This window comes from Ambystoma mexicanum, chromosome 11 (assembly GCF_040938575.1).
Source record: "Ambystoma mexicanum isolate Mex_15411 chromosome 11, UKY_AmexF1_1, whole genome shotgun sequence".
NCBI classification, from domain to species: Eukaryota; Metazoa; Chordata; class Amphibia; order Caudata; family Ambystomatidae; genus Ambystoma; species Ambystoma mexicanum.
This window is the reverse complement of record NC_090934.1, coordinates 1,168,324,875-1,168,350,876: the sequence shown is the minus strand read 5'-3', so window position 1 is coordinate 1,168,350,876 and position 26,002 is coordinate 1,168,324,875. Positions and strand designations below refer to the sequence as shown.

The 26,002-nt window shown below is 49.1% G+C and overlaps 1 protein-coding gene across 11 annotated transcripts in view; it reads left to right on the top strand.

The window, feature by feature from the left end:
- TLN2 (talin 2) overlaps positions 1-26,002 on the top strand; it is a 7,472,684-nt gene that overhangs the window by 2,690,034 nt on the left and 4,756,648 nt on the right. For all 11 annotated transcript variants that reach the window (XM_069624483.1, XM_069624482.1, XM_069624486.1 and 8 more), the window contains one exon: positions 18,682-18,821. In XM_069624483.1, coding sequence (XP_069480584.1) covers positions 18,682-18,821 — 140 coding nt within the window. The remainder of the gene's footprint in view (positions 1-18,681; positions 18,822-26,002) is intronic.

Sequence of the window (26,002 nt, the reverse complement as noted above, 5' to 3'; positions counted from 1 at the left end):
ATCATTACGTGGGGGATGACGCTCCAGTTTCTGCGGCCCACGTGGACACGAGGCGCCTCGAGGTACTACCCTTCAACCCTTTCATCATCACGTGGGTGGTGGCAGTGTGGGGAAAGGTGCAAGTTGCGGCCCTTAGGAGTGGATCAAGGGTGCCTGTGCGCTTGCGCCTATGAGTGATCCTGGTGCCCTGGAGGGTGCGACTGCCACGGCCTCGGAAGATTCGCAGGATGAAGGCCTAGTAGACCTATTCCAGCAGAACCCCCCACAGCAAATCCCGCGTCCAACGACGTCTGGACTGCCTGCGCAACCGGTGGGTGCCGCTCCCCCTCCGATCCAACCACCACCCCTGGCCATGGCCCAAGCCAGGGCGCAAGCGGCCCTACAGCCGATTCCCGAGTTTGATGCTACGGGCCCCCCCTCCAGCCTGGGGCCCCGATGGAGGAGATGGATTGGACGGCTGGACATGTACTTTCGGGCCGCCCAGGTCACGGACAATGACAGCAAGGTGGCCACGATGCTGTACTCCGCAGGAGCGACCGTGCAGGAGATCTTTGAATCATTAACTCCAACGGACAACTCCTATGATCAAGCCAAAGCCGCCCTCCTCGCGCACTTCGTCCCCCTTGCCAACGTGGACTTTGAAAGGTTCGTCATGCTGTCGGCCAAACAGAAGGAAGAGGAGACGCTTGACACCTTCTATGGCCGCCTGCGCCGCCTGTCACAAGGGTGTGCGTGGGGGGATGCGGAGGACATGATAAGGACCATGTTGATCCAGGCATGCTCATCAGGCAAGCTGAGGCGACAAGTCCTAAGAGAGCCCGGACTCACTCTGCCCAGGATCCTGGAGCTCGGGAGATGCCATGAGGTGGCGGAGGCTCGAGCCAATAAAATGGAGGCCGGATCCCGCGCTGCGAGACCGGAGGAGGTGTGCGCCGTCTGGCGGGGCGGCAGAGGAGTGCGTAAACCCGGCATACCTCCCAGAGACAGAGTGGGGAAGCCGGTAGAGTCGTGCCAGAAGTGCGGATATGACCTCCCCCACTCATCGGAGTGCATGGCAAAAGGAAAGATTTGCGGACGCTGTGGTGTGCCTGACCACTTCTCGAGGGTGTGCAGGGCGACTCTGCCTGTACTTATTCCGAGAGGACAACCCCGTCTGTGGGCCCCGCGGCAATACCGCCCGCCGAATGTAGCTCAGGTGGAACAAGTGGAACCAGAGGAGGCGCTGGCGGAAGAAGTGGAGGAGGAGGATGAGGAGAACATCTTCTTCGTCTCCAGCATGGAGGTCCTCAAGGGAAGGAGCAGAAGACAGCCGAGATGTATCGTGGAGGTAAACTGCTCGCCGGTCCCAGTGCTAGTCGACACGGGAGCCTCTGTCAATGTCATGGCGAGAGGACATTACGCTGCGCTCAACCCAACCCCGAGGCTGGCGACGCCAAGAGCCCGCATCTTCGCATTTGGTGGGCGGGAGCCCCTGCCACTCGACGGGGCGTTCGTCGCCAAGGTGGAACACGAAGGGTCGAAGATCAGGGCCCGCTTCTATGTGACCCCGGTGAGCAGCAACACCCTGCTCAGCTGTGCGGCAGCGGAGGCCCTTGGCATAGTCAGCTTCGCCTATTCAGTGTACTTGGAGGACATCAACGACCTGCTGGACAAGTATGCTGACATCTTCAAAGGGATCGGGAGGATGAACGGCGACCCCGTGAGGCTCCACATTGACGAGTCGGTACAGCCCATAGCCATGAAGCACAGGCGAATTCCATTTCATCTAAGGGACCAGGTGGACAGGGAACTTGATAACCTGGTGAACCTGGACGTAATTGAAAAGGTGGAGGGCCCCACACCATGGGTATCCCTCATTGTCGTAGCGAGGAAACCCAAACAACCGGACTCCGTCCGAATCTGTGTGGACATGCGATTGCCCAACAAGGCCATCAGGAGAGAACGACACCTGACCCCGACGATCGATGACATCATTGCTGAAGTGCAAGGGGCCCGGTTCTTCTCGAAGTTGGACTTACGAGCTGGGTATCACCAAGTTGTCCTCCACCCAGAGTCCCGTTATATAACGACTTTCACCACCCACAGGGGACTCTATAGATACAAGCGTCTGAGCTTCGGAGTGTCGTCTGCAGCCGAGGTATTTCAGAACTTAATCCGAGGCGCCCTCGCGGACCTGGAGGGCGTCCTGAACATTAGCGACGACATTCTGGTCTTTGCGAGGACCGAACCAGACCACTTGAAACGCCTAGCCAAGACCCTCGAGAGGCTGCAGTCGCTGGGGCTCACCCTCCACAAGGACAAGTGTGAGTTCCTCCGCCCGACCATTGAGTTTTTTGGCTTCATCTTCAAGGAGGGCGGGGTATCTCCAGACCCCAAGAAGGTCCAAGACATCAAGACGGCACGCCCCCCTGAGTCCGCATCAGAGGTGCGGAGCTTCCTGGGAATGGTGACGTACTGTGGGCGCTTCATCAAGAATCTCGCCTCGAGGTCGGAACCTCTGAGGGCCCTAACGAAAAAGGATACCATCTGGCAGTGGGGCCCGTTAGAACAGTCGGCATTCGAGGACATCAAGGGTGCCCTGACAGCAGATGACACCGTGGCTTTCTTTGACCCCGCCCTGGAGTCGGAGATTGTTGTGGACGCCAGCCCGTTTGGCCTCGGGGCGGTCCTCACCCAGGTGGGCAGAGATGGGGGAATAAGGCCCGTGGCATATGCGAGCAAAGCCCTCTCCGAGACCGAGCAGAGGTACTCACAGATTGAACGGGAGGCCCTGGCGGTTCTGTGGGGCTGCCGGCATTTTCGGCTCTATGTACTGGGGAGACCCGTGACAGTGGTAACAGACCACAAACCACTGATTCCGATCATGGCCGGATCCTCCTCCAAACCACCAGCCAGGATCGAGCGATGGATGCTGGCCCTCCTGGAATATGGCGTCACCTTAATCTACAGGCCGGGGGCCAATAATGCGGCTGACTACCTGTCCAGGCATCCGGTGGGCAGGGGCGGACCCGCACAAGAGTCGTGTGCAGAGGAAGCCGATGATCATGTCAGCATGGTGGTCGAGAGCGCCACCCCCAATGCAATGCCGCTACCCGAGCTGGAGAGCGCGGCAGCCAATGATGAATGCTTCCGCATCCTGAGGAGCTCGATGCAGTCGGGGTCCTGGAAGGCCGTGCTGGAGTTGGTGGCAGGGCGCACTCAAGAAGCCAAGGTGACCCTCGAGCAACTTTGGAAGGTGAAGGATGAACTGTCCTTCACGGAGTCTGGCCTGCTGCTGAGGGGTGATCGCCTGGTGGTGCCGGGCTCCAAGGTCCACGAAGTTATCAACCTGGCACACCAGGGACACCAAGGGGCCGCCAAAACGAAGGCGAGGCTGAGGCTGAAGGTGTGGTTCCCCGAGCTGGAGAGAAAAGTGGACGACTTTGTAGCGGCCTGCGTATGGTGCCAGGCGGCTTCCCCAGTACAGCGGGAGCCCGAAATTGAAGTAATGCCACGGGGGACCCGCCCGTGGGAGGTCGTACATGCGGACTTCGGATCCACGGCCGTGGGTACTCACTTCCTAGCCATCGTCGATGAGTACTCGCGATACCCGGAGGTGGAATTCGTCGAGTCGGTGGCGTTTGAGCACGTGGTGGGCGCTGTGGAGAAAATCTTTGCCACCCATGGGTTCCCCGTGACCCTGTGCTCGGACAATGGATCCCCATTCCAAAGCGCGAGGTTCTCGGAGTTCCTCGAGAGCTGTGGAGTGGCCCACCGGAAGGTGTCCCCGTTGTGGCCCCGCGCGAACGGGGATGCAGAGAGGCTGATGAGGACATTAAACAAGACGTTCCGGATAGCCCAGGGGCAAGACCAGCCTCTCCAGCGGGCGCTATACCAGTTCCTAAGAGTGTACCGCACCACCCCACACGCCTCGACCGGGGTGGCCCCGGCTGAGGCTCTATTCCGTAGGTGCCCCCGAGGTCTCCTCCCGGAGGTGCAGGAAAAGGTACCCGGCGTAATAGACGACCAACGGGTGGAAGCGGAGCGACAGGCAAGGACACATCAGGAAAACCTACGGCGGGGTCTTCGTCCGCAGCGGCTGGAACCGGGCGACGAAGTGCTGATTAGGAATCGGCATCCCCATGGGAAACTCTCGCTTCCATATGAACCCGAGCCGCTGGACGTAGTGGCAGTGAAGGGATCGATGGTAACGGCCTCGGACGGGAAGTCGGCCGTCACCCGAAATGTGAGTTTCTTCAAGAAACTGGGGGACTCTCGGACTGATCTCCCGCCTGACCCGGATGAGACTGTCCTCCCGGATGAAGATACCCCCCGGGGGGAATTCTTGGGGTCACCAGAACGAGACACTGGAGCGGCGGGGAGTCCGGCGGCTGAGGTAGGTGGGAGGTACCCCCAGAGGGCTGGGCGAGGGAGACCTGCCTACCTCGGAGACTACGTGCTGGGGCCGATTGACTGTGTTCCGGAGTGAAGGGGATCTGGGAGGCTGATAATAAAAGGGGGCATGGGTTTTGTAAGTTCACAAATGACATTGTGTGCAGTGATATGGTTGACGTGTCTGTTTGTTATTGTTCCTCCCGGAAAAAGGAGGAGTGTGGCGTTGCCCCGTGAGGGGATACGCACGCGGCGGCGTGACGTTGCACGTCGCCGCGTGCGCCTTAAATAAACGGGGCGTTCCCGGTCGCGTCAGAGCGACCGGGGAGCCCGAAGCGTGCAGACGTGTCTGAGTCGAGTCTGTGTGTGGACGGGCTCGCGAGCACGCAGTGGGGGCACCCAGAGACCCCCAACATGGGGCAGGCTGGGACTCTCCACAGGACTCCACGTGGTGCTCCGTGCACACGTTCACCTTTTAAGGTGGAGTCAGGAGTCTCTGCCTGGATGTTAAAGGGCCAGTATAAACAGTATAAACTGGAGAAACAGTGCAATTTCAATGTCGCTGTAGCAGAAGCAGTAGCTGCAGCTCCTCACTTGACAAGGGACTGGGGCAGACTGGGACTCCGCACGGTGCTCCGTGCACACGTTCTCCTTTTAAGGTGGAGTCAGGAGTCTCTGCCTGGATGTTAAAGGGCCAGTATAAACAGTATAAACTGGAGAAACGGTGCAATTTCAACGTCACTGTAGCAGAAGCAGTAGCTGCAGCTCCTCACTTGACAAGGGACTGGGGCAGACTGGGACTTTCCACTGGACTCCGCACGGTGCTCCGTGCACCCATTCTCCTTTTAAGGTGGAGTCAGGAGTCTCTGCCTGGATGTTAAAGGGCCAGTATAAACTGGAGAAACAGTGCAATTTCAACGTCGCTGTAGCAGAAGCAGTAGCTGCAGCTCCTCACTTGACAAGGGACTGGGGCAGACTGGGACTCTCCACAGGACTCCGTGCAGCGCTCCGCACATGCGTTCACCTTTTAAGGTGGAGTCAGGAGCCTCTGCCTAGATGTTAAAGGGCCAGTATAAACAGTATAAACTGGAGAAACAGTGCAATTTCAACGTCGCTGTAGCAGAAGCAGTAGCTGCAGCTCCTCACTTGACAAGGGACTGGGGCAGACTGGGACTCTCCACGGGACTCTGTGTTTCTGGTTTGGGTTGGGACAATCCAGCGGTTCCACAAAGTCAAAATCATCTAAATGGATTGTCGGGTTGTGCCTTATAAACACTGAAGCCCTACTCTGACTACTTCCTCTGATGCCCTGATGTTCCTTTAACTTTCATTCACTCCTCCTTCCAACTTTTCTCCTGCTTTTTTCCTGATGGAATTTCTGTCTGTTGCTCTGGTGTCTCTCGCTATCCCACCTTCTGTTTCAACCATCTAATGTTACTACATCCTACTCCCTCCACTCCACAGTATTACTCCCTCCACTCCACAGTACTACTCCTTCCTCTCCACAGTACTACTCCTTCCTCACTATACTACAACTCCCTTCACATGACTACTCCCTCCTCCACACTACTATTTCCTCTTCCACACTCCTACTTCACCCCCCTTCTACTCAGTTAGCCTCCTTTCACTCTCCCAAGTACTTAACACTCATACGCTACACCCTTTTTAACACTCACGTAGTTTACACGCACATTCACCCCACTGTACCATTTGTTCTCACTAACCAATACCTTCCCTTTTCTTCCAAACGTCTCCACACTCAAGTTAACCATCGTTCCTTCTGCTGGTCTCTCGCTCTTCCACCTTCTCCTCTTTGGACCACACCAGAAAAACCCACAACTGCTTGTTTCCTGTCCATCTTCTTATGCTCACCCCCGTGCCCCTCCTCCAATTGGGCTTCTGGCCTTAACCAACCTAACCCTGTCTTTCCTGCCCGGGAAGTGTTCCAACAGTCGAAGGTTACAAATAGTGGGCCAAACTCTACCCCTATTTTTCTGCTGTTTTTTTAACAGTGGCAGACCATATTTCAGTGTTTCACAGTTTGTAAGGGGGCTGTGTTGCAGTGAAATCCACACCAGTTAAGTGTTAGTCCTGGTTTTGGTGTAAAAGCTGCACTGCATGTTCTGTATTAGTGTTGGCACTGCTCTGTTACTGCGTTCCGCACACCGAACTTAAACATTACAATTACAATTACATTACAAGAAATGGGGTGCAGCATCCCTGGTGTCTGCACAGGTGCTCTGTCGTCTCTTCAACCCTATCTCTCTCTCTCTTCTTCTTGTTCTTGGCTGCTGGGTGACTGGCATCCTTGAGCATGAGGCACTGGTGGGTCGCTATATTTGTGGCTGGTCGGTCCAGAACTCAGTTGCTTCTTTAGTAGGTCTACATGATAGAGAAAGAAAATGATCAGCATGCTTGTCAAGAGGTATGGAGTGGTCCAAAGTGGTATTTCCAAGAAACATAACATACAGGCACTTCGGCAGGGATTTAGAACTGGGGCCCTCCCAATTGCCATCTTCCCCCTCTGGGGTAGGAGTGGCTCAGCCTTCCATCCTGGTAGTCTTCCTGCCCCAGGCTGAGAGCGGTCGTTGACCCTATCCATATATATCATTGCTCAACCTCCCTACATAGCTACATTGTTTTGCTTCATCCGAACCACAGAAGACGTGGTACCTGCTTTGTTATTCACACAAGGTTATGAGGGGATTTTCCCATATTTGAGGAATCCTAATGGTCAAGTCCAGCTTAATGTTCAATTAGTCGTTTTGAATTCAGTGGTCCTGAGATCATGTCCCGATTCTGTGCAATTTCTTTATCCGAATTAATATTTTTACTAACCTAAATTGAACGTCCCACCAAGTGAGCATGAGCCACTAGGTATTTAATTTTGTTTTAGAATTTAGACCAAATAAAGGAATGTTTACACGAGGGAGAGCACTGTCATTGGGCCATGTTGTTGCAGTGAAAGACATTCGAGAACAATACAATTGTACACGTTTTCTGGAATTTTTGTATTGAAACATGAATTTCTATTATATAGTGCTTAATTACGTTGAAGCTGTTACAATCTATGTACCTTTTTATTCCAAAGGTTTGGTTTTCACAGTCCCTACTGCAGATATCAGATAAACAACAAGACAACACTAACCTGGTCCAGTAGGAATTCGTAGAGAAGAATGGAAAGCTCACCTAACCTCCTCTCCCCGCGCCGGAGAAACCCAGGTCGAGGAGGGGAAGTCAGGGAAACCCTCGTGGGGGAGAAAACCCTGTTGTGCCTGGAATGGCGAGTCTTGATTCCCAGGAGTGACTTCGGGAGTTGGACTTGCGATCGCGAACTATCCTGAAGAGAGAAACCAGGTGGTGTTTAGAAAAGGGAGAGATTGCTGCAGTAGGACTCTGGTGAGCGATATACCTTTAAGTCTGAATGTCTGTTGAGGGGGTGTAAGACGGCTTGCACGAAGGTTGTATTCTGTTCAGCGCGTGGTAGAAAGTAACTCCCTGTCCTGGCTGAAGAGACTGAAGAATGGAGAAAGGTTAGTGATGGAATGAATGAAGGTATGTTGTATGCTGGGGGGGTACGGAACTATACGTACTGCAGAGTGTAGAGCCAATACCTTCGGTGTAAGCGTGTGGAGAGCTGGTAGGGAAGAGGACCAAGAACAGAGGAGTCTGATACTGAGAAAAGGGAGAGACGGTTGAAAGATTACAGACAAGCGGAGTATTCGAAGGGTAAAGAGAGCTATCCTAGAATTACGAACTCACGGAGCGTGGCCTCTGAAAACAGTAGCAACGCGCTGGACCGAAGACGCCGCCGAAGGAAATCCATTCTGCGAGGTTGGGGGCGGAGTCATCCGACACTCTCGGATTCGGAAGGCTGGAGCGCTGCTTTTCCTTGCTACCGCCATGTTGGAGGAGGTAGAGGCGATGCATGAAATTCGTCTCCACCTGTGCCAGAAAGTCCACGTGAGCCGCCCCCTAGAGGGAGTTAGCCACCCCCTAGAGGGAGCGGACGTGACATTATGCCCCCTCCGAAGGGCGACGAAACCCGGTTTACCAGGATGTAGCCGGTAAAACCTGCTAACCAAACGGGGAGCATGAACCGCTGAGGCGGGTTCCCAAGAACGTTCCGCCTGAGAATATCCCTTCCAGTCTATAAGAAACTGTAGCACCCCTCTTCTATAGCGTGAATCACAGATCGAGGAGACTTTGTATTCCGGTCCTTCACTTGTCAGGACCGGAGGGGGAGTTCCCTTCTTGGATACATGGAATCGGGATTGTACGTCAGGCTTCAACTGAGAAACATGGAATGTAGGGTGTATGCGTTTCCAAGAAAAAGGGAGATGTAACTTGAAAGCAGCCAGACCTTTATTTTCAAGAACCAAAAAGGGTCCAAAGTATCTCGGCGATAATTTTGAAGGTTTCAAACTCTTGGGGAGATATTTACTCGACAACCAGACCTTGTCACCAACTTGAATGGAAGGTGTGGGACTCCGATGTTTGTCGACTTGTATCTTATAGCGTTCATGAGTTTCCTTTAGGGCTACCTGTGCATTTCGATGTCCTTGTTGAATGGAGGTTATTAACCCGTCTAAATCCGGATACGAAGTATCCGTGGGAACAGTTGATGGGTACACCTCCGGATGAAATCCAAATGTACTAAAGAAAGGACTAACACGTATGGTGGAATGAACCGCATTATTATAAGCAAATTCTGCCATAGGCAGTAAAGCCTTCCAATTATCTTGTAAAGCTGATGTCTAACATCTTAGATATGCTTCCAGGGTTTGATTTAAACGCTCAGTCTGGCCTTTGGTCTGAGGGTGGTATCCTGAACTGAGAGCTCTTGAGATCCCTAGTAAACGAAAAACATGTTTCCAGTATTGTGACGTGTATTGTGGTCCTCGATCCGAGATAATGACCTCCGGTAGTCCGTGGAGTGAAAAAATGCGTTCCACGAATACCCTGGCCATAACAGGTGCAGATGGAACAGATGGGAGAGGGACGAAATGCGCCAATTTGGTCAAAGAGTCTATTGTCACCATGATGGTATTACAACCCTCTGACCTTGGTAAATCCGCAATAAAGTCTGTTGATATTATTTGCCAAGGTTTCATAGGAATTTGGGTCAGGATAAGTTTGCCAATAGGAGAAGTCCTTGGGGTCTTGGTTTGTAGACACACCGGACAAGACGCGACATAGTCCATTACATCCTTGCGAAGTGTCGGCCACCAGAAGTGCCGTTGAATTTGTTCTGTAGTATTGAGAGTACCTCTATGCCCGGCTGCCTTGGAGTCATGACACATTTGAAGTACTTCTAATTGTAGTTCTTGATCGGGAAGGTACATCTTGTCTTCCTTGAAAAGAAGACCCCGATCAGCAGTAAGTCCTAGTTTTCGCAGGGTATCGTCCTGATCCAAGTCCAGATTTCTTGTCCTTAGTGCTACCTTTTGAAGAAAAGAATGGACAACAGGCACTGTGACCAGGTTGGGAAACATAGGTTCAGGCTGAAAGGGAGCTCCTTTTCGTGGATTACTCCGGGATAAAGCATCCGCTTTGAGATTAGTCTTGCCCGGTATGAAAGTGAATGTAACCCGGAAGGGTGAAAAAAAATGCGCCCATCTAGCTTGTCTACTATTGTTGGTTTGGGCATATTGCAGTGCTCGGAGGTTGTGATGGTCGGTTCTTATTTCAATAGGAAATAATGCTCCCAAAAGTAGATGACGCCATTCTTCAAAGGCCCTCTTGATCGCGAGCAACACTTTTTCGAGAACTGTGTAATTTACTTCTGCCGGGGACAGAGTCTTCGATAGGTAAGCAATGGGTCTTTCGAACCCCCTGTCGTCCGGTTGTAACAGAACCGCTCCAATACACTGGTCTGAGGCATCTGATTCCACTATGAATCTGTGAAGCTGATCCGGCATTGCCAAGATAGGAGCTCTAGTAAATAGGGCTTTTAGCTCCTGAAAGGATTCCTGAGTTTCATTTGTCCACCGAAATACAACCCCTTTCTTTAGCAGATGAGTGATGGGATGGGTGAGGGTAGAAAAATGAGGAATGAAGAGCCTGTAGAAATTCGCGAAGCCAAGAAATCGCTGTATTTCTTTAACAGACTTGGGGGCTGGCCAATCAAGGATAGAGGACACCTTTGAGGGGTCCATGGAGACTCCTTGATTGGACAGGATATACCCTAGATATGCCACTTTGTTTTTATGGAATTCGCATTTCTCTAATTTACAAAAGAGATGGTTCTTCTGTAGTCTGTGTAAGACTTCTTTAACATGAATGACATGGTCTGCAAGTGTGGATGAAAATACCAAAATGTCATCTAAATAGACAATGACAAAATGTAGGGCTATATCTGCAAAAATGTGGTCCATAAATCTTTGGAATATTGCCGGGGCATTGGCTTATCCAAATGGCATTACACTATATTGGAAATGACCGAATGGTGTCTGAAAGGCGGTCTTCCATTCGTCTCCTTTTCTTATGCGGATGAGGTGATAAGCACTGCGTAGATCCAGTTTAGTGTAGAGTCTAGCTCCTCTAAGCGCTTCCAAGATATCCGGAATAAGCGGCATGGGATACTTGTCCGGCACTGTGATCTTATTTAACCCTCTGAAGTCAATGCAGGGACGTAACTCGGACGTGTCTTTCTTTGGAATAAAGAAGAGTGACGCCGCTGCAGGAGAGGTGGATTCCGTGATTAAGCCATTTTCTAGATTTGTCTTCAGATATTCTTTCAGTGCCTCTTTTTCCTTGGCGGACAATATGTACATGCGGCCAAAGGGGAGAGGACTATTCGGAATCAGATCTATACAGCAGTCATCTCTGCGGTGAGGTGGTAATTCGGTGAATTCTGTTTTTGCAAAGACCTGGTGGAATTCCTGATATTCCTGAGGAAGAGTGTTTACTTCGTTAAGAATCTTATTTGTGACACAAAAAGACTCTTGAGAGTGCTTGTTCTTGGAGGTGGAGGCGACTAAGTTATGGCAGTTGTGAACACAATGTTCTGACCCCAAAAAAAGAGTACCAGCTCTCCAGTTAATAAAGGGGTTGTGAAATCTCAGCCATGGCAATCCTAAGATTACAGGATAATGTGCAGTCTTGATTAAATCTAATTTCAGGATCTCTTGATGTGCCGCTATAGTCATTGTGAGAGGAGAAGTGTGGTCTTTTATGGGACCGGAAGTAAGAGGGCTACCGTCCACACTCTCAACCGGGATCATTAATGCCTTGGGTACTTTTGGAATCCCCTGTTTAGTAGCAAATGTGTCATCTAAAAAATTTCCTGCGGCTCCGCTATCGATAAGTGCGGGCACGTTTTCCAATCTTGTGCTACCCCAGGCTAGCGTAACTTCAAGTACTATCATCTGGTTTTCTGTGGATAAATCTTGTTGAACCCTGGGAATGCTTTGAAGGGAACTAGTAACTCTGGAACCCTGCACCGTCGTTCCCCTTACGGTCGGGCGCTGGCGTTTCCCGCCTTCCTAGGGGGAGTATGGGGACATTCCTTGACCAAGTGAGAGCTCTCTCCACAATACATACGGATAAAGGGCCTCTCGTATTCCCTATCTGCATCGGCTCCTCGGAAGGAACTGGTCTAATAGGAGACAGGGTACCTTCGGTGGTTTGTCTGCTCTTTCCTTTTTTTCTTTCCTTCTGTCTTTCTTGCAGTCTATAGTCTAACTGCATAACCAGTGAGATGTATTCCGCCATGTTATGTGGACGTGGGGCTCGGGACACCTCGTCCTTTAAATCCTCTGAAAGTCCTCTTCGGAATATGGTCATCAAAGCTTCATCGGCCCATGCCGTGTCAGAAGCGAGTTGCTTAAAGCGTGTGATATAGGAAAGGAGATCCTGACTACCCTGTTTACAGTCCAATAACTTTTCCTGTGAGGCAATGGTTATCTCCTGTCTCCCAAACATACTCTTTATGCTGTTACAAAAAGCAGGGTAGGAATCGAGTATGGGATTGTTACTGGTAACCAAAGGAGTGGCCCAAGCTAACGCAGCCCCTGACATTTGGGCAATCATATGGCCCACCTTGTCTCTATCTGTCGGGAAAAAGGCTGCCTTAAAGGCGAACTGTACAGAACAGGACTCAAGAAATTCCAATACTGCATGGGGATTACCATCAAAACGTCCTGTGGGTAATGGGCCAGGAGGTACTTCCGAGCTATGGGCTGCTCGACCCACCTGTTGCCTCAAGCTGGTATTCTCTAGCTTCAATTGCTGGACCTCGGATGACAGGGACTGAACCGCTGCCATTAATTGTTGTATTTGTTGGTCCATAATGGATCCTCTGATTCTATCAATAAAGACTGTGAGGCCGGTATAGTCTTGAAAAAATTGGGCGTTGCTAACTGTTACAATCTATGTACCTTTTTATTCCAAAGGTTTGGTGTTCACAGTCCCTACTGCAGATATCAGATAAACAACAAGACAACACTAACCTGGTCCAGTAGGAATTCGTAGAGAAGAATGGAAAGCTCACCTAACCTCCTCTCCCCGCGCCGGAGAAACCCAGGTCGAGGAGGGGAAGTCAGGGAAACCCTCATGGGGGAGAAAACCCTGTTGGGCCTGGAATGGCGAGTCTTGATTCCCAGGAGTGACTTCGGGAGTTGGACTTGCGATCGCGAACTATCCTGAAGAGAGAAACCAGGTGGTGTTTAGAAAAGGGAGAGATTGCTGCAGTAGGACTCTGGTGAGCGATATACCTTTAAGTCAGAATGTCTGTTGAGGAGGTGTAAGACGGCTTGCACGAAGGTTGTATTCTGTTCAGCGCGTGGTAGAAAGTAACTCCCTGTCCTGGCTGAAGAGACTGAAGAATGGAGAAAGGTTAGTGATGGAATGAATGAAGGTATGTTGTATGCTGGGGGGGTACGGAACTATAGGTACTGCAGAGTGTAGAGCCAATACCTTCGGTGTAAGCGTGTGGAGAGCTGGTAGGGAAGAGGACAAAGAACAGAGGAGTCTGATACTGAGAAAAGGGAGAGACGGTTGAAAGATTACAGACAAGCAGAGTATTCGAAGGGTAAAGAGAGCTATCCTAGAATTACGAACTCACGGAGCGTGGCCTCTGAAAACGGTAGCAACGCGCTGGACCGAAGACGCCGCCGAAGGAAATCCATTCTGCGAGGTTGGGGGCGGAGTCATCCGACACTCTCGGATTCGGAAGGCTGGAGCGCTGCTTTTCCTTGCTACCGCCATGTTGGAGGAGGTAGAGGCGATGCATGAAATTCGTCTCCACCTGTGCCAGAAAGTCCACGTGAGCCGCCCCCTAGAGGGAGTTAGCCGCCCCCTAGCGGGAGCGGACGTGACAGAAGCTCCATGTTGCATTGTAAGGAAATTGTAATGATTATTTGGTTGTTTCTAGTAGTAGCATTAGGTAAAAACGGGATCATATTTACGGAAACTGTTCACTAAAAAAATGAATATTAATATTTTATTTCTAATTTCATATATTTTGTCTTGTAGTTGTAGTGTATACACGTTAATTTCTTTGGTAAATTGTGTAAATGTTGTCCTCTTTTGGATAAGCTACATTTGTATTGTAATGACTCGTGCAGTGCAAAGCACTACTTGATTAAGGTATTTACCTCTCTCTGGAGAAATGTATGAAAGTGAGAATTAACGTACTTAAGGCAGAATCCTTTCTTTTGATTATAAAGGAGTCAGTGCCATGCTGCTCAATGCAAACAGTGAAGCTCTCACAATTTGAATTTTGCAATAATTCTTTCAAAATGAAAAGTGATTTACTGAAGAAGCACTGTACAACGGTCATATTAATGGCTGGAGCATCCACTTTGTGGGGTGCTTTGTAAAAACCTTACACATCATGTAGTTCATTGGTTAAACTGGCTGTTGGAGCAAAGGGATTGGAAACAGTCAATGCGGACAGCACAAGACAGACTTTTTAAATGCATCGTCAGGAACGTCATTTCACCAAAATACCTGGCGTAGCGGAAGTGGTATCACACGACCCCAAGTGATGTCATTTGACCCTACCCCCCCAGTGACATCACCAGGCTTTACCACCAGCTAACGGCAGACCTGCCAAACAAGTATCCCGCAGCTCGCGGGAGTCTCCAACTAAAAGAATCTCTGTGCAAAACTAAGGAATCACTATTAAGGATTTGCCTAAGTCGCAATCAGCATTTCCCTGCCATCTTTATCTTTTGGCCTCCTCATTCTTCACAAACCCAAGTGACAGATGCTATTTAGGGAATGGTTCAGGATTAATGTCTGCCATTTATGATGCAAACTAGAACATAGACAATGATATTTGCACTGGATTAACTAAACTCCATCTACTCCTGGCGAGGCAGTTACGCACTCTACCATGTGTGGCTCTTGGATTTACGCCTCATTAGTAAAAGAAATGGAGCTCCTGAGTGCAGCACGGTTCAATATAGAGTTTATGAGCTTTCACTCTTCAGCGCAGAAGCACCAGTACCCTTTGGATTGGGGGAATTGAGTCGAGCCTACAAAAGGAGTGAGTACAGTCTGTGCATCCTCTCTCTCATGGGTGTTTCCCACAGATGGTGCATCTTTCCCGCATGTGTGCTAATTCAAGGGTGATGGATAAGCATAATGCACCCTTTGGGCTAGATTGTTTAGGCACATACTTTAATGATCCAAAAGATATATAATGGTAAATGAGATTCCACCGTTTCCATGGAGTACAATCAAATGCAAATGAGGTATCACCCTTTCATGAATGCTCTTCCACAAAGGTAACTGCACAGAATCGATATTACAGAAGGAGGCTTGCTCGCCTTTTGTACAAGATCAGGCTTTTTGTCTGCAGAATTTCTCTCTCTCCTGGCCCCTCCCTTAGCGTGGCTGCTATCTATCTGCCACCTGGTCAGATCACCTCCTTCCTATCTGAGTGGGAAGACCTCTGCTCCTCCCTGCTGGCCTCGACCACTCAACTCCTCCTTCTTGGAGACTTTAACATCCATCTGGATGATTCCTGTCCCTCCTCTAGACTCTTTCGTGACCTCTGACATCTCTCTCTCTTTCTTTTCTCTCCTCTGGCCCGACTCACTCAGCAGGGCACACTCTGGATGCTTTGATCTCTTCAGGCCTCCCCCTCTCTATCCCTCTGACCACTCCTCTTTCCTGGAGTGATCACTCTCTCCTTTCCTACCATCTCTCCTTCTCTACCCCTCAGACCAAGCCAACTCCATCACTGCCACCTACCTTCGCGGTCATCCGACCCATGAAGCGTGTGTCCGTTGAGGCTTTTGCTCCCACTTTTTCTCCCCCTCCTCCGGCTGACTCACATCCTGACACAGCCCTTTCCATGCTCTACTCTTCTATCTCTGATACTCTTGATGTTCTTGTCCCTGTCGTGAGGATCTGCTTGAAGCCCAAAGCCAAGTGCAACTCTTGCTACGACTCTGAACTAGTTACCCTTAATCACAAGTGTAGGGCGGATGAGAGGAAATAGCGGGCTTCTTCTGCATCCTCTAACAAACTGGCCTGCCGCTTGCTCCAAAGGTAATACCGGCTCCTTGTCCGCACTATGAAGAGAGCCCATATCCAAGCCTGCATCTCTGCGGCATTTAACAACTCGGCCGAACTCTTTAAAATATGCAAGGAGCTAGCCAACCCTGCTGCAGTCTCTACCTCTCCTGTGGCCTTTCAGGCCCTCTGCACAGCCCTTGCCTCTCATTTCGTCTCAAAAACCCATGACATCCTGTCCAGCCTCTTGTCCTCTCCCCCCCCCCCCTTCTCTCTGCTACCTCTGGCCACCCTGCAGCCGCCTCTCGCCCCTTTTCTCATCTTTTCCTCTGTTCTCCCCTGACGAGATTTCCAGTCAAGTCTGATCTATGAAAGTCTTGTCAAAACAGGTTCTTCCCTGCTCGTCCTAAACCATCAAGGACCACATGCTCTGGCCGACTTCTGAAACCAGTCCTTTGCCTCTGGAGCCTTCCCCTCACCTCCCCTCTGAAGCACTCTCTTGTGCACTCTCTTCTCAAGAAACCCACAGCCAACCCCTCTTCCCCGGCTAACTATCACCCGCTCTCTATCACTCCTTTCCTGGGCAAACTCCTGCAAAAGCTGCCCATCTCCCAGCTTAATCTTCACACCGATTCTGTTGGTTATCTCCATGATCATAACTCTGTCTTCAGAGCTGCCAGAAGCATGGAAACTGCTCTCCTGAAAATCTGTGAAGACCTGCTCTCGAAACTTGATTCTAATAATCCCATCTGTCCACATCCTACTCGATCTTTCTTCCGCCTTTGACACAGTGAACCAACTCATCCTGCTCAATCGCCTCCATGATAACCTGGGTATCACTGATCAGGCCCTGGCCTGGCTGACTTCCTTCCTCTCCAACCGACGCTCCCAGGTCCAACTTGGGTCCTTCCTTTCCTCTATCTTACTTTTCTACCTGTACTGTTCCCCAGGGGTCTCACTGGCTTTTCAATCTATACCTGGCACCTATCGCCCACTGCATTGCTGCTCTCTGCTGAAACTTTCAGTGCTATGCGGATGATATCCAACTTGTTTTCAGGCTCCCCTCTGCCACCTCTTCTCCCTATCTCATCCCCCACTGTCTGTCTGCAATCCAGGAGTGGTACACCGCCAACGACCTCTGCCTTAATGCCAGTAAGATAGAGATCCTCCTTATCGGCATACCTGCACCTTCCTTTCCTGTCACTCTCTGGCCGGTCTCCCTTGGCCCCCTCCCTGCTCCCACTTGCGAGGTTAAGAACCTAAGGGTCATATTCGACTCCACGCCTTTCTTTTCTCCACACATCTCTGACGTCTCAAAAATGTCGAACTACCAACTGCACCCCCTCAGAGGTATTCTTCCTTTCCTCTCCTTCCCCCAGAAGCTCACTGTCTCCAGAGCTCTGGTTCTCTCTAGGCAGACTATTGCAACAGCCACTTTCTAAATCTGCCTTCCACCACTCTCTGCCCTCTGCAGCTCACCCAGAACAGGGCTGCGAGACTTGTCCTTGGCCTCAAGCCCTGGGATCGTGTCTCTCGAGCCCTGAAATCTCTTCATTGGCTCCCAGTGGCTGCAAGGATTAAATTCAAGACCCTTTGAATTGTCCGCAATGCTTTCTGGGGACTGGGTGCACAATACCTTCAACTCTCCCTCCGTAAATACCTTCCTACTCAAGCACTTCGCTCCTTCACCTCCAATTCCCTCAGGGTCAGTCGCTTCTCCAAGCAATGAGTTGGAAGTAGATCCCTTTCCTCAGCTGGAGCCTCCCTCTGAAACAGCCTCCCTGCTGCTCTTAAACTTGAGGAGAACCATCTTCGGTTCCGGAAGCACGTCAAGACCTTCCTCTTTGCTTCGGCCTTCGCTCTCCCTCTCCCCTGCTAATCTGTCTGCTTTGCCAACGGGCAGCTGGTTACCCTCTGATTTTGGGCCCAGATCCTTGCCCTCCCAGCCACACACCCAAACTGTCTCCTGGCAACCCCTGCGCTTGTGTCTGTATCTGCTACCCTACAGTCCCCTTGCAGCAATTATCAGACACATGTTGTCTACACCTTATTCTCGCACTTACCACCTGCTGGCCTCACTACATGGTGTTGCTCTATCATGTGTGCAGCACTTTCCACTCCTCCCCTGCCCCTCGCACTTTCCCCCTTCCCTCTCCCCTGCACTTGCACGTTCTCAGCGTCATTGGGCTTAGTAAGATCGTTGTTTCCCCTCCCTTGCATCGTTCCCCTCTGAAACACTTTTGTATGGGCGTGATACAAATAAAATATCATATCATACTAGCAATGTGCTCCCCATGTGGTACAAACAGCACATCTTTATTGTTAGCTATAAGTGCATACAGATACACATCCCAGTGGTGTCAATAAGGGCGGAAGCCTGGCCCAACGTTATTAAAGCATTTACAGGTCATGTGATTATGAAGAAAGGATGCCATTCTGCAACATTAAGTGATGGATTCGTTTCTAGAAATCTGCTATTCGTATCCATGAATGTGCGCTTTGTCTCGACCGATCATGTTCCACTGCGATGGCTATATGTTCGCTATGGGACTCAACTGCTTTTCTTCGAGTTGGTGCCAGTCACAGCACCGTTGCAGCGATATTACAGCCAAGGCATTCTTCTGAGGGGTTTCCGTTATCTTCATTCTGTTTCCTAAACACATGTTTTTATTTTAATCTGACCTCTTCTGCATCGATTATTTTGTGCCCTATTCTCTACATATAGCACAATAGATCACCCTGATATCAGGTTGAGATGAGGGTTCCAAAACAGGGATGTACTTGTTAACGAGCCACTGCACTGTTCGTGTGCTCTGAGTGTCTGTTTTTTTGCCCCTGCAGACTAAAGAGGACCAGATTCAGGTTATCGGGAACCTGAAGACCATTTCGATGGCTTCAAGTAAACTGCTGCTCGCTGCGAAATCGCTTTCTGTGGATTCAGGTGCTCCCAATGCCAAGAATCTCCTAGCAGCAGCTGCAAGGTAAGAGCATGCTTTGAACGAACAACACTCTGCATGCACCTCTGATGCTATATGCATCACAGCACATGCGTCTCACAATCAGCACACTGCATGCGCACCAGCTGTGATGCTACTTTATTTTCAAATTAATGTAAAATCTACACATCCCAAACTATTGGGGAGTTTTAAAAAAACAACGCGTCATTTCAGAAAAATTGGTCTCTTCCAGTTCCTATCCAAATGCAGTGTTCACATTGTACAATTGGCTTTACCACAAATTATATTAAGACAAACGTCAAATCTAGCTCTCACAATGGTTGCGTCCACCTCTAAAGGGGTAGCGTTGGCAAGTGTCTGTGTAGATTTTGCTTGTGGCCTTTGATTTTCAGTCATGTTCCTCGAGGTTAATTGATGCAGAATGATTTTATAAATACTGTTTCTTTCTCAGGATCCATGAAACAGTTGTATGTATTCCATTGCTCCCGTTGCATTTTCACACTTACAGGTTGGCTGGCTTGTGTGCTTCCAATTATTACATGCAATACTTAGCAAATGGCAGCATAGGCATCTAGAGAGTCAGATTATGATTTCCTATATTTTTAATTTATTTTATTGTTTAAAGCGCAGATCTAACTTGAGAGCAGCAGAGCTCTGTACAAGGTGTGGGTAGCTCGCATTTGGGCTGGCATTTTTCAATAGTAGCGCATTCCGATTCGATACCAAGATCGAGTTCCAGAGGGTGGGTGCGTGACAAGAGAAGGATTCTTTGCGGGTCTTCTCTTTGTGGTCGAATTGTGATTAGTCTTTTGGTCGATTTGCTGCGCAAGGATTATGTGCCATTAGATATGCAGAGCTTATCTGCCAGGTACACTGGTGTGAAACTCGTAACTGCTTTTTATATGATGCATGCAGTCTTCAACATTATATTGGCTTGGAGAGGAAGCCAGTGTAGCCCATGTCGGATGGGGAAGATTTGATAGAATTTCCATGAACCCGTAATAAGAAGTGCTGCAGCATGGTGCACTGATTTTCTGGGAACCCTTTAGGAGGGCATTTCCCCCATTGATGTGGGAGACCACAAGTGCCTTTACCACCGTGTAGAAGTGCAGCAGAGGGATGTAAGGTCTGATTTTGCAAGGGGTGGAGATTTGGAGCAAGGCTGTTTGGGCCTTCTTGTTTATGTGTTTTTGGAAGGACAGGCTGTTGTCAATGGTGAAGCCTAAGGATATAGCTGCATCTGAGAACGGGTTATCAAATCCTTCTAGACGCATATCATTGAGCCATTATTGAACACATTTTTATTTAGCGGGGGGACCGATGAGGATGAATTCGGCCTTGGGTGGGTTAAGTTTGAGTCAGGCAGTCAACATCCAGGAAAGTAGGATGGCTAAGTAATTGTGAAGATAACTGATGTTCTGAATCATGGGGTCTGGCATGGATTCACATGCTCATGAATATTCCCTGTCGTCAAGCTGGGAATCCTCGGTAAAAAAGACATGCAGTTCGCTTTAGCCTGAAAACTTCATTTCTCCTCTAAACCAATCACTGTCCTCTGGGTCATACTGACCCCATCCAGTGACAGTCATCTCCCTAAGCTCCACCCATGGTGGCCATCTTCAGATATTTACTGCACATTTCAGTGTTGGGAGTCCAATCTTGCTCTTCAAGCCTTTTTTGATATATCGAGTTTCTTCGATACAATATATTAATTGTTGACTGATTATGTTCCATCGTTCAACCGTACGTTGACTACCGGCAGGGGGGATCCATTGTTTGCGAATATCAACTTTCATAACGGATATTCCCTATAAAGCTTCAAGAGGCTCAGGCTTGATCCTACTTCGTGCCTTCCACCATGTCCGAGGAGAAGGAGAGTCTCTTCAAGATATGTGTGAAATGTAGACTGAGAAATGTGTATGTCGAAGATCGGCATCACAAATGTTTTGTTATCAAACCCATTGAAAGTGAAAGAAAGTTTGGGAGAGCGACTGGATCCACACAATTGATTGTGTTAGGAAGTACCACCTCTTCAAGGGTATATTGTTAGATGTGAGATCATATAACACATTACCGTATTATTTGAGGAAATGCCCAGGGCAATACTGGCAGGCCCAATGTCTATGATTTCCCCTAAATTTGTTCCCTACTAACGAAATCCTGGGAGCCTGAGGCAGTGTACGCCTTGACTTAAGGAGTTGTAGATTTTGCAAATTGGAAACCTTGATAGAAACCATACAGCACTTGATGGGTTACTGCCCCGAATTAAGTGCCCAACGTGGACTCATTTTTCTCACCTTTTAAAGGACTATAAGGTGGTTCACCCTGGGTGGCTATGGCAACGTATCTTTACGGATAAATCTTTTAAATACGCACTACACTCGCTACGCCCACGCCAAGAGGGCAGGAGCCCTCTCCATCAGGATCCCTCACATCAGCTTCAGGAGAAGCTCGATTCCAGCAGTTTCACGCTACATTATCGGTGAGAGCCAGGGGTGCATAAGCCTCACTACATCTCTGGTCATTCAACTGCATTTAAATATGCATGTTCGCACTGCATAACATCACGCAGCCGCAGCTCATAGGACGGCATGAGATTTCCCATTGAGCGTTAAAATAATATTTTACAGCTGATTACAAGCTTTGATCGACCATTCGAAAATAACCGCCATGTTCTTCATGCCTCGCTAAGAGGTCCTCTTGGAATCATCCTTGTGCATACTGATTTGCTGCAACTTACTTCTTTGGCCAATCACACTGACAGGCAGGCGGAAGCTGGCCCATCATCCAAAGGCCTTTATCACACGGCCCTGTCTGTGCCCCCAGAGCCCTGGAGCATGGTACTCTGCCATTCCGTCCAAGGTTTGGGGCCTCAGGCTTTCCCACATGCAGAGCTAACACCAACCCTTTTCGCTGCAGTCCAAACACTACGCCACACTTTCCTCAATCTCTGGCAGAAATTCCAGTAAGCGTTGATACTTCTAACTCTGGGTCGTTAAAGCACGCACTGTATCACATCATCTGACTTGTATTTACGTGGCCTCGCCTCCCAGCTGACTATTGCTGACCGTCGCAGCTGCACTACGGTGCCTCACCATACGGCCACATGTTTTACCCTTTACGTTATTGTGCAAACTAACTACTATTGCACTTCCCCTCTGCCGGGCATCTCTGCCACGGATACCCTGTGCAAGGTCTAACAACGTACGCAGTGCCATTTACATTATCACTGCCCACTTGTAAATAGCCTATTGCAGCACAGTACTACTGCTTAGTATTCTCTGCGCGGCGTAATGCCCATGCAATGAATACCTGCGACATAGTTGGCACCGAACGATAATCCTCTGCTGGGCCTCAGTGCAGAGTCGAGCTGTATAGCCGAAACCGAACACATCCATCTTGTGAAGTAACGTGCTCCTAGCACAACTGAACGACTATTGTACCTATGGTATTTGTACTGAATTTCGTAATGCCACGTGCCGTATATATCCTAGCTTAGTTCTGAACCTACCATTCTTTGGTCACTGATCTGTCACTGAACTGCCTTCATTCAATTAATTGTACCTATTGTGTATTTGTAATGCCAAGCGCCAGGGACGTCATTTCACCAAAATGCCAGGGGTAGCGGAAGTGACATCACACGACCCTTGACCCCTGATGACATCACAGGAAGTGATGTCATTTGACCCACCCCGAAGTGATATCGCGGGAAGCTATGGAACGCAACCTTTCACCCATTGACAAAACAGAGAGTGGCATCACATAACATTGTACACTGCGAAAAATATGGTTACGATATCACTATAATGTGATGTACATTTCATACAAGAATGGATCGCCTATGTATTGTTAAGATCAGTGTGTATAGATAGGCCGATATTACCAAATTACTGTGAATGCAAGCCGACGTCCGTGAACAAATGATAATGGGCCTCATTCCGAGTATGGCGGTAAGGGATACCGGTCACCGTTAACGAGACCGGTGCCGATAATCCCTTACCGCCACATTCCGAGTTCCCTTTGCGCCCTCGTCCTTAACGCCTGCTTTTAGCAGGCGTTAGGGACGAGGGCGCAAAGGGGCTTTTTAGCCAATAACGGTGACCGTAAAGTAAGGTCACCGTTATTTGCAATTTCCCCATTCCCATTGAGTCCTATGGGCGCTCATTTGGGAATGGGGAAGAGCCCTGGGGAATGGGAAATTACCGCCCCGGTCAACTCGGAATAGGGCGGTAATTTCCCATTCCACCAGGGCGGTGCCGGTACGGGTCCGGTGCCGACCAAGGCGCTACTACCGCCATTGGTTAGCGCCGGACTCAGAATGAGGCCCAATGATGTGTTATCATATAGCACTTACGCTTAAGCGCTTTATATATAAAAAAATATTCACCCAATTTCACCCAACCTGTGTTTGTACTCATTTATCAACCTCAGAAGGCTGAAAGGCTGAGTTGAGGCGTTTAAGAACAGACTAAATCAGTGATTTTTAATGAGTCTAGCAATTATTGTATAGAATTCCAGAAAAACACATTATTTTGTATTCCTTTTCTTTCTTATTTATTATTTAGGGCCAGTGCTGAAAGTGTTAGACCTTTTTAAGGGGCCTGAAAAAGCCAGCCACTCCAGAAGTAAAGAGTTACATGGTGCTGGCCATAGCCCAGTAGTCTGCATTACAAAAAAAAAAAAACATTTTTTAACCAGAGGTCGCAAGGGAGACCTCAGAGGTCGCAGTTGCGACCTCTGGCGACGCCCAAATGACGTCCCTGCCAAGCGCTGCTTTTATCCCCGCTTAGTCCTGAATTTACCATTCGTTGGTCACTGTTCTGTCACTGAACTGCCTTCTTGCAATTAATTGTACCTATTGTGTATTTGTAATGCCATGCGCTGCTTTTATCCCAGCTTAGTCCTGAACTTACCATTCTTTGATCACTGTTCTGTCATTGAACTGCCTTCATGCAATGAATTGTACCTATTGTCCTTTTCGTACTGCCACGTGCCGTATATATCTGAGCTTAGTTTATAACTTACCATACTGTGGTCACTGATCTGCCTTTTAGGCAAAGCCCCCTCGCTTTATCATTGTGACCCGCCTCTTGTCTGTTACAGATTTATCATGCCATACTTTGCCGCTATCTGTACTGCGAACCACCCTTGCATGAGCTACCCCTGCAAGGCCTCCTCTCCCTAAAGTCGCTGCCCGCCTTAAATCCACTAATGACTTAATACTGCTCTGCTAAGCGTACTGCGTACTGTGAATTGCCCACGCGCCTGAATCTCCCAAACGAACCCAGCCTAGCCAATGGTAAGATATTTGCGGGACAAGCCTATGACTAGTGACACATTGGCATAGCCGTTCCCAGACCTACACAGGCCACCATACACGGCACCTAGGGAGCCCACATTCTTTTGGTAGCCACAGTTACGTGTAAAACCGCCACTACCACACTAGTGACTGAAACACACCTTCATCCTTCAGATCTTTCTGAAAAATACCAGCGCTCCCAGTAAAAATCCCTCTTACAGCCTTGCGCTGCCCATTATCTCGGCACACATAGCCAACATACACAAGGTAACCTTAACTATGGCTACCTTATTACCTTTAATCAATACTAAATCACCTACTAAGTTCCTACCCGCTCTCCAGCCAGTCAGGACTACATCTAATGTTAAACTAGGAATCATAGTGAGTAGCCAGTGCCACTCACTTCGGTACAATGGATCCAGCTATATGCCTCCTTGCCTACACCTAACCAACCGTGTCCTGTAAATATCAGAAACTCCAGACTAGGATCCTGCCTAAAGAATAGCTGGCTGTTTAACACTTACCGCAGAACAGACCCAAGTGCTAAGATTACACATCGTAGAACTAAAAGGGACAGCCCCGAACTAAAGAGCAATAGTAACATCCCGTCATCGCCTGCAACCAACCTCTCACTCACAGATACACCCATCTCAGATGCACCACCTATTAAAGGAGCCCTCATAAATGCTAGGTCACTGCTAGCTCATGCACTAGATATCGCAGATCTCATTTCATCCAATAATCTAGACTTCCGAGCTATCACAGAAACTTGGCTACAATTGGCAGCAGGTCCAACCCTATCGCTAGCTATACCCGAAAACTTGACAATCCTCAGGGCAGACAGAGAAGCTACCAGAGGCGGTGGAGTACTTCTTTCGTTAAAACTCCTGTTAACTGCCGCATGCACTATATTAAAACATCTCCTGTACAGACACCCTGGCCCATTATCTTCATTTGATGAGGACATCACACAACTCTTTACTTGGAACACCAAACCTGGCACACAAATTATGCTGCTGGGAGACCTAAACGTAGGCCTCAATGACACTAACGATGATAATGCAACGGCTTTAGCTAACACAATCACGGAGCTAGGCTTCTCACCGCATCACAGATTCGACACATAGCAAAGGAAGAACCATGGACTGGCTTGCAGACTTAAACTGTGACACTAAGATCCTCTCCAATTCTCCCTGCACCTGGTCCGACCCCCATGTTATCTCCTTTACTATTCAGGACAGCTGGCGCCCAAACTCTAGCGTTATACAAGCACCTCCAGATCTAACCAGAAACAATCGAAACATCTCAGCTGAGAAATTACTGCCCTTACTACAGCCTATCACTAATCAACTCAAGCTCAAGAACACAGGCCCTTTTTCTCTCGTAGAGATGTATAACCACACCTTACTTCAGGCCTTAGACAAAATTGCACCGTTAAAAATGTGCAAAGCTAAGCCACTAGCTCACTTAAACAAGTGGTTCACTTCTGACTTGAAAGCCCTATGCAGCTCCAAAAGAATCTCAGAAGCAAATTGGAAAAAAATACATAGACATGAACAAGACCAGCAGGGAACATAGTTCCAGTAGTTCTTTTTGTACACTTCGCCCAATGGCACAAATATACAAAAAGCATTACTGGATAAAATCTCTCTCCTAGAAGCTAAAATAGAATCCAAAAAGCTCAGCCTGCCAGCAGGCACAAAATTTGCTGAGATACACGACCCACCCATCAAACCCTGTTGCCCATTTGAATTTGCCCCTGTCACTATAAGTGAAGTAGAAGGAATTATAGCAAGCCTGAAACCATCAAGATGCCAAGGGGACATCTGCCCGGTGACAGTCATTAAAGAAGGGGCGAAGGAGTTTGCTTTTTTTATAACCTCCTTGATAAATGCATCGTTTGAAA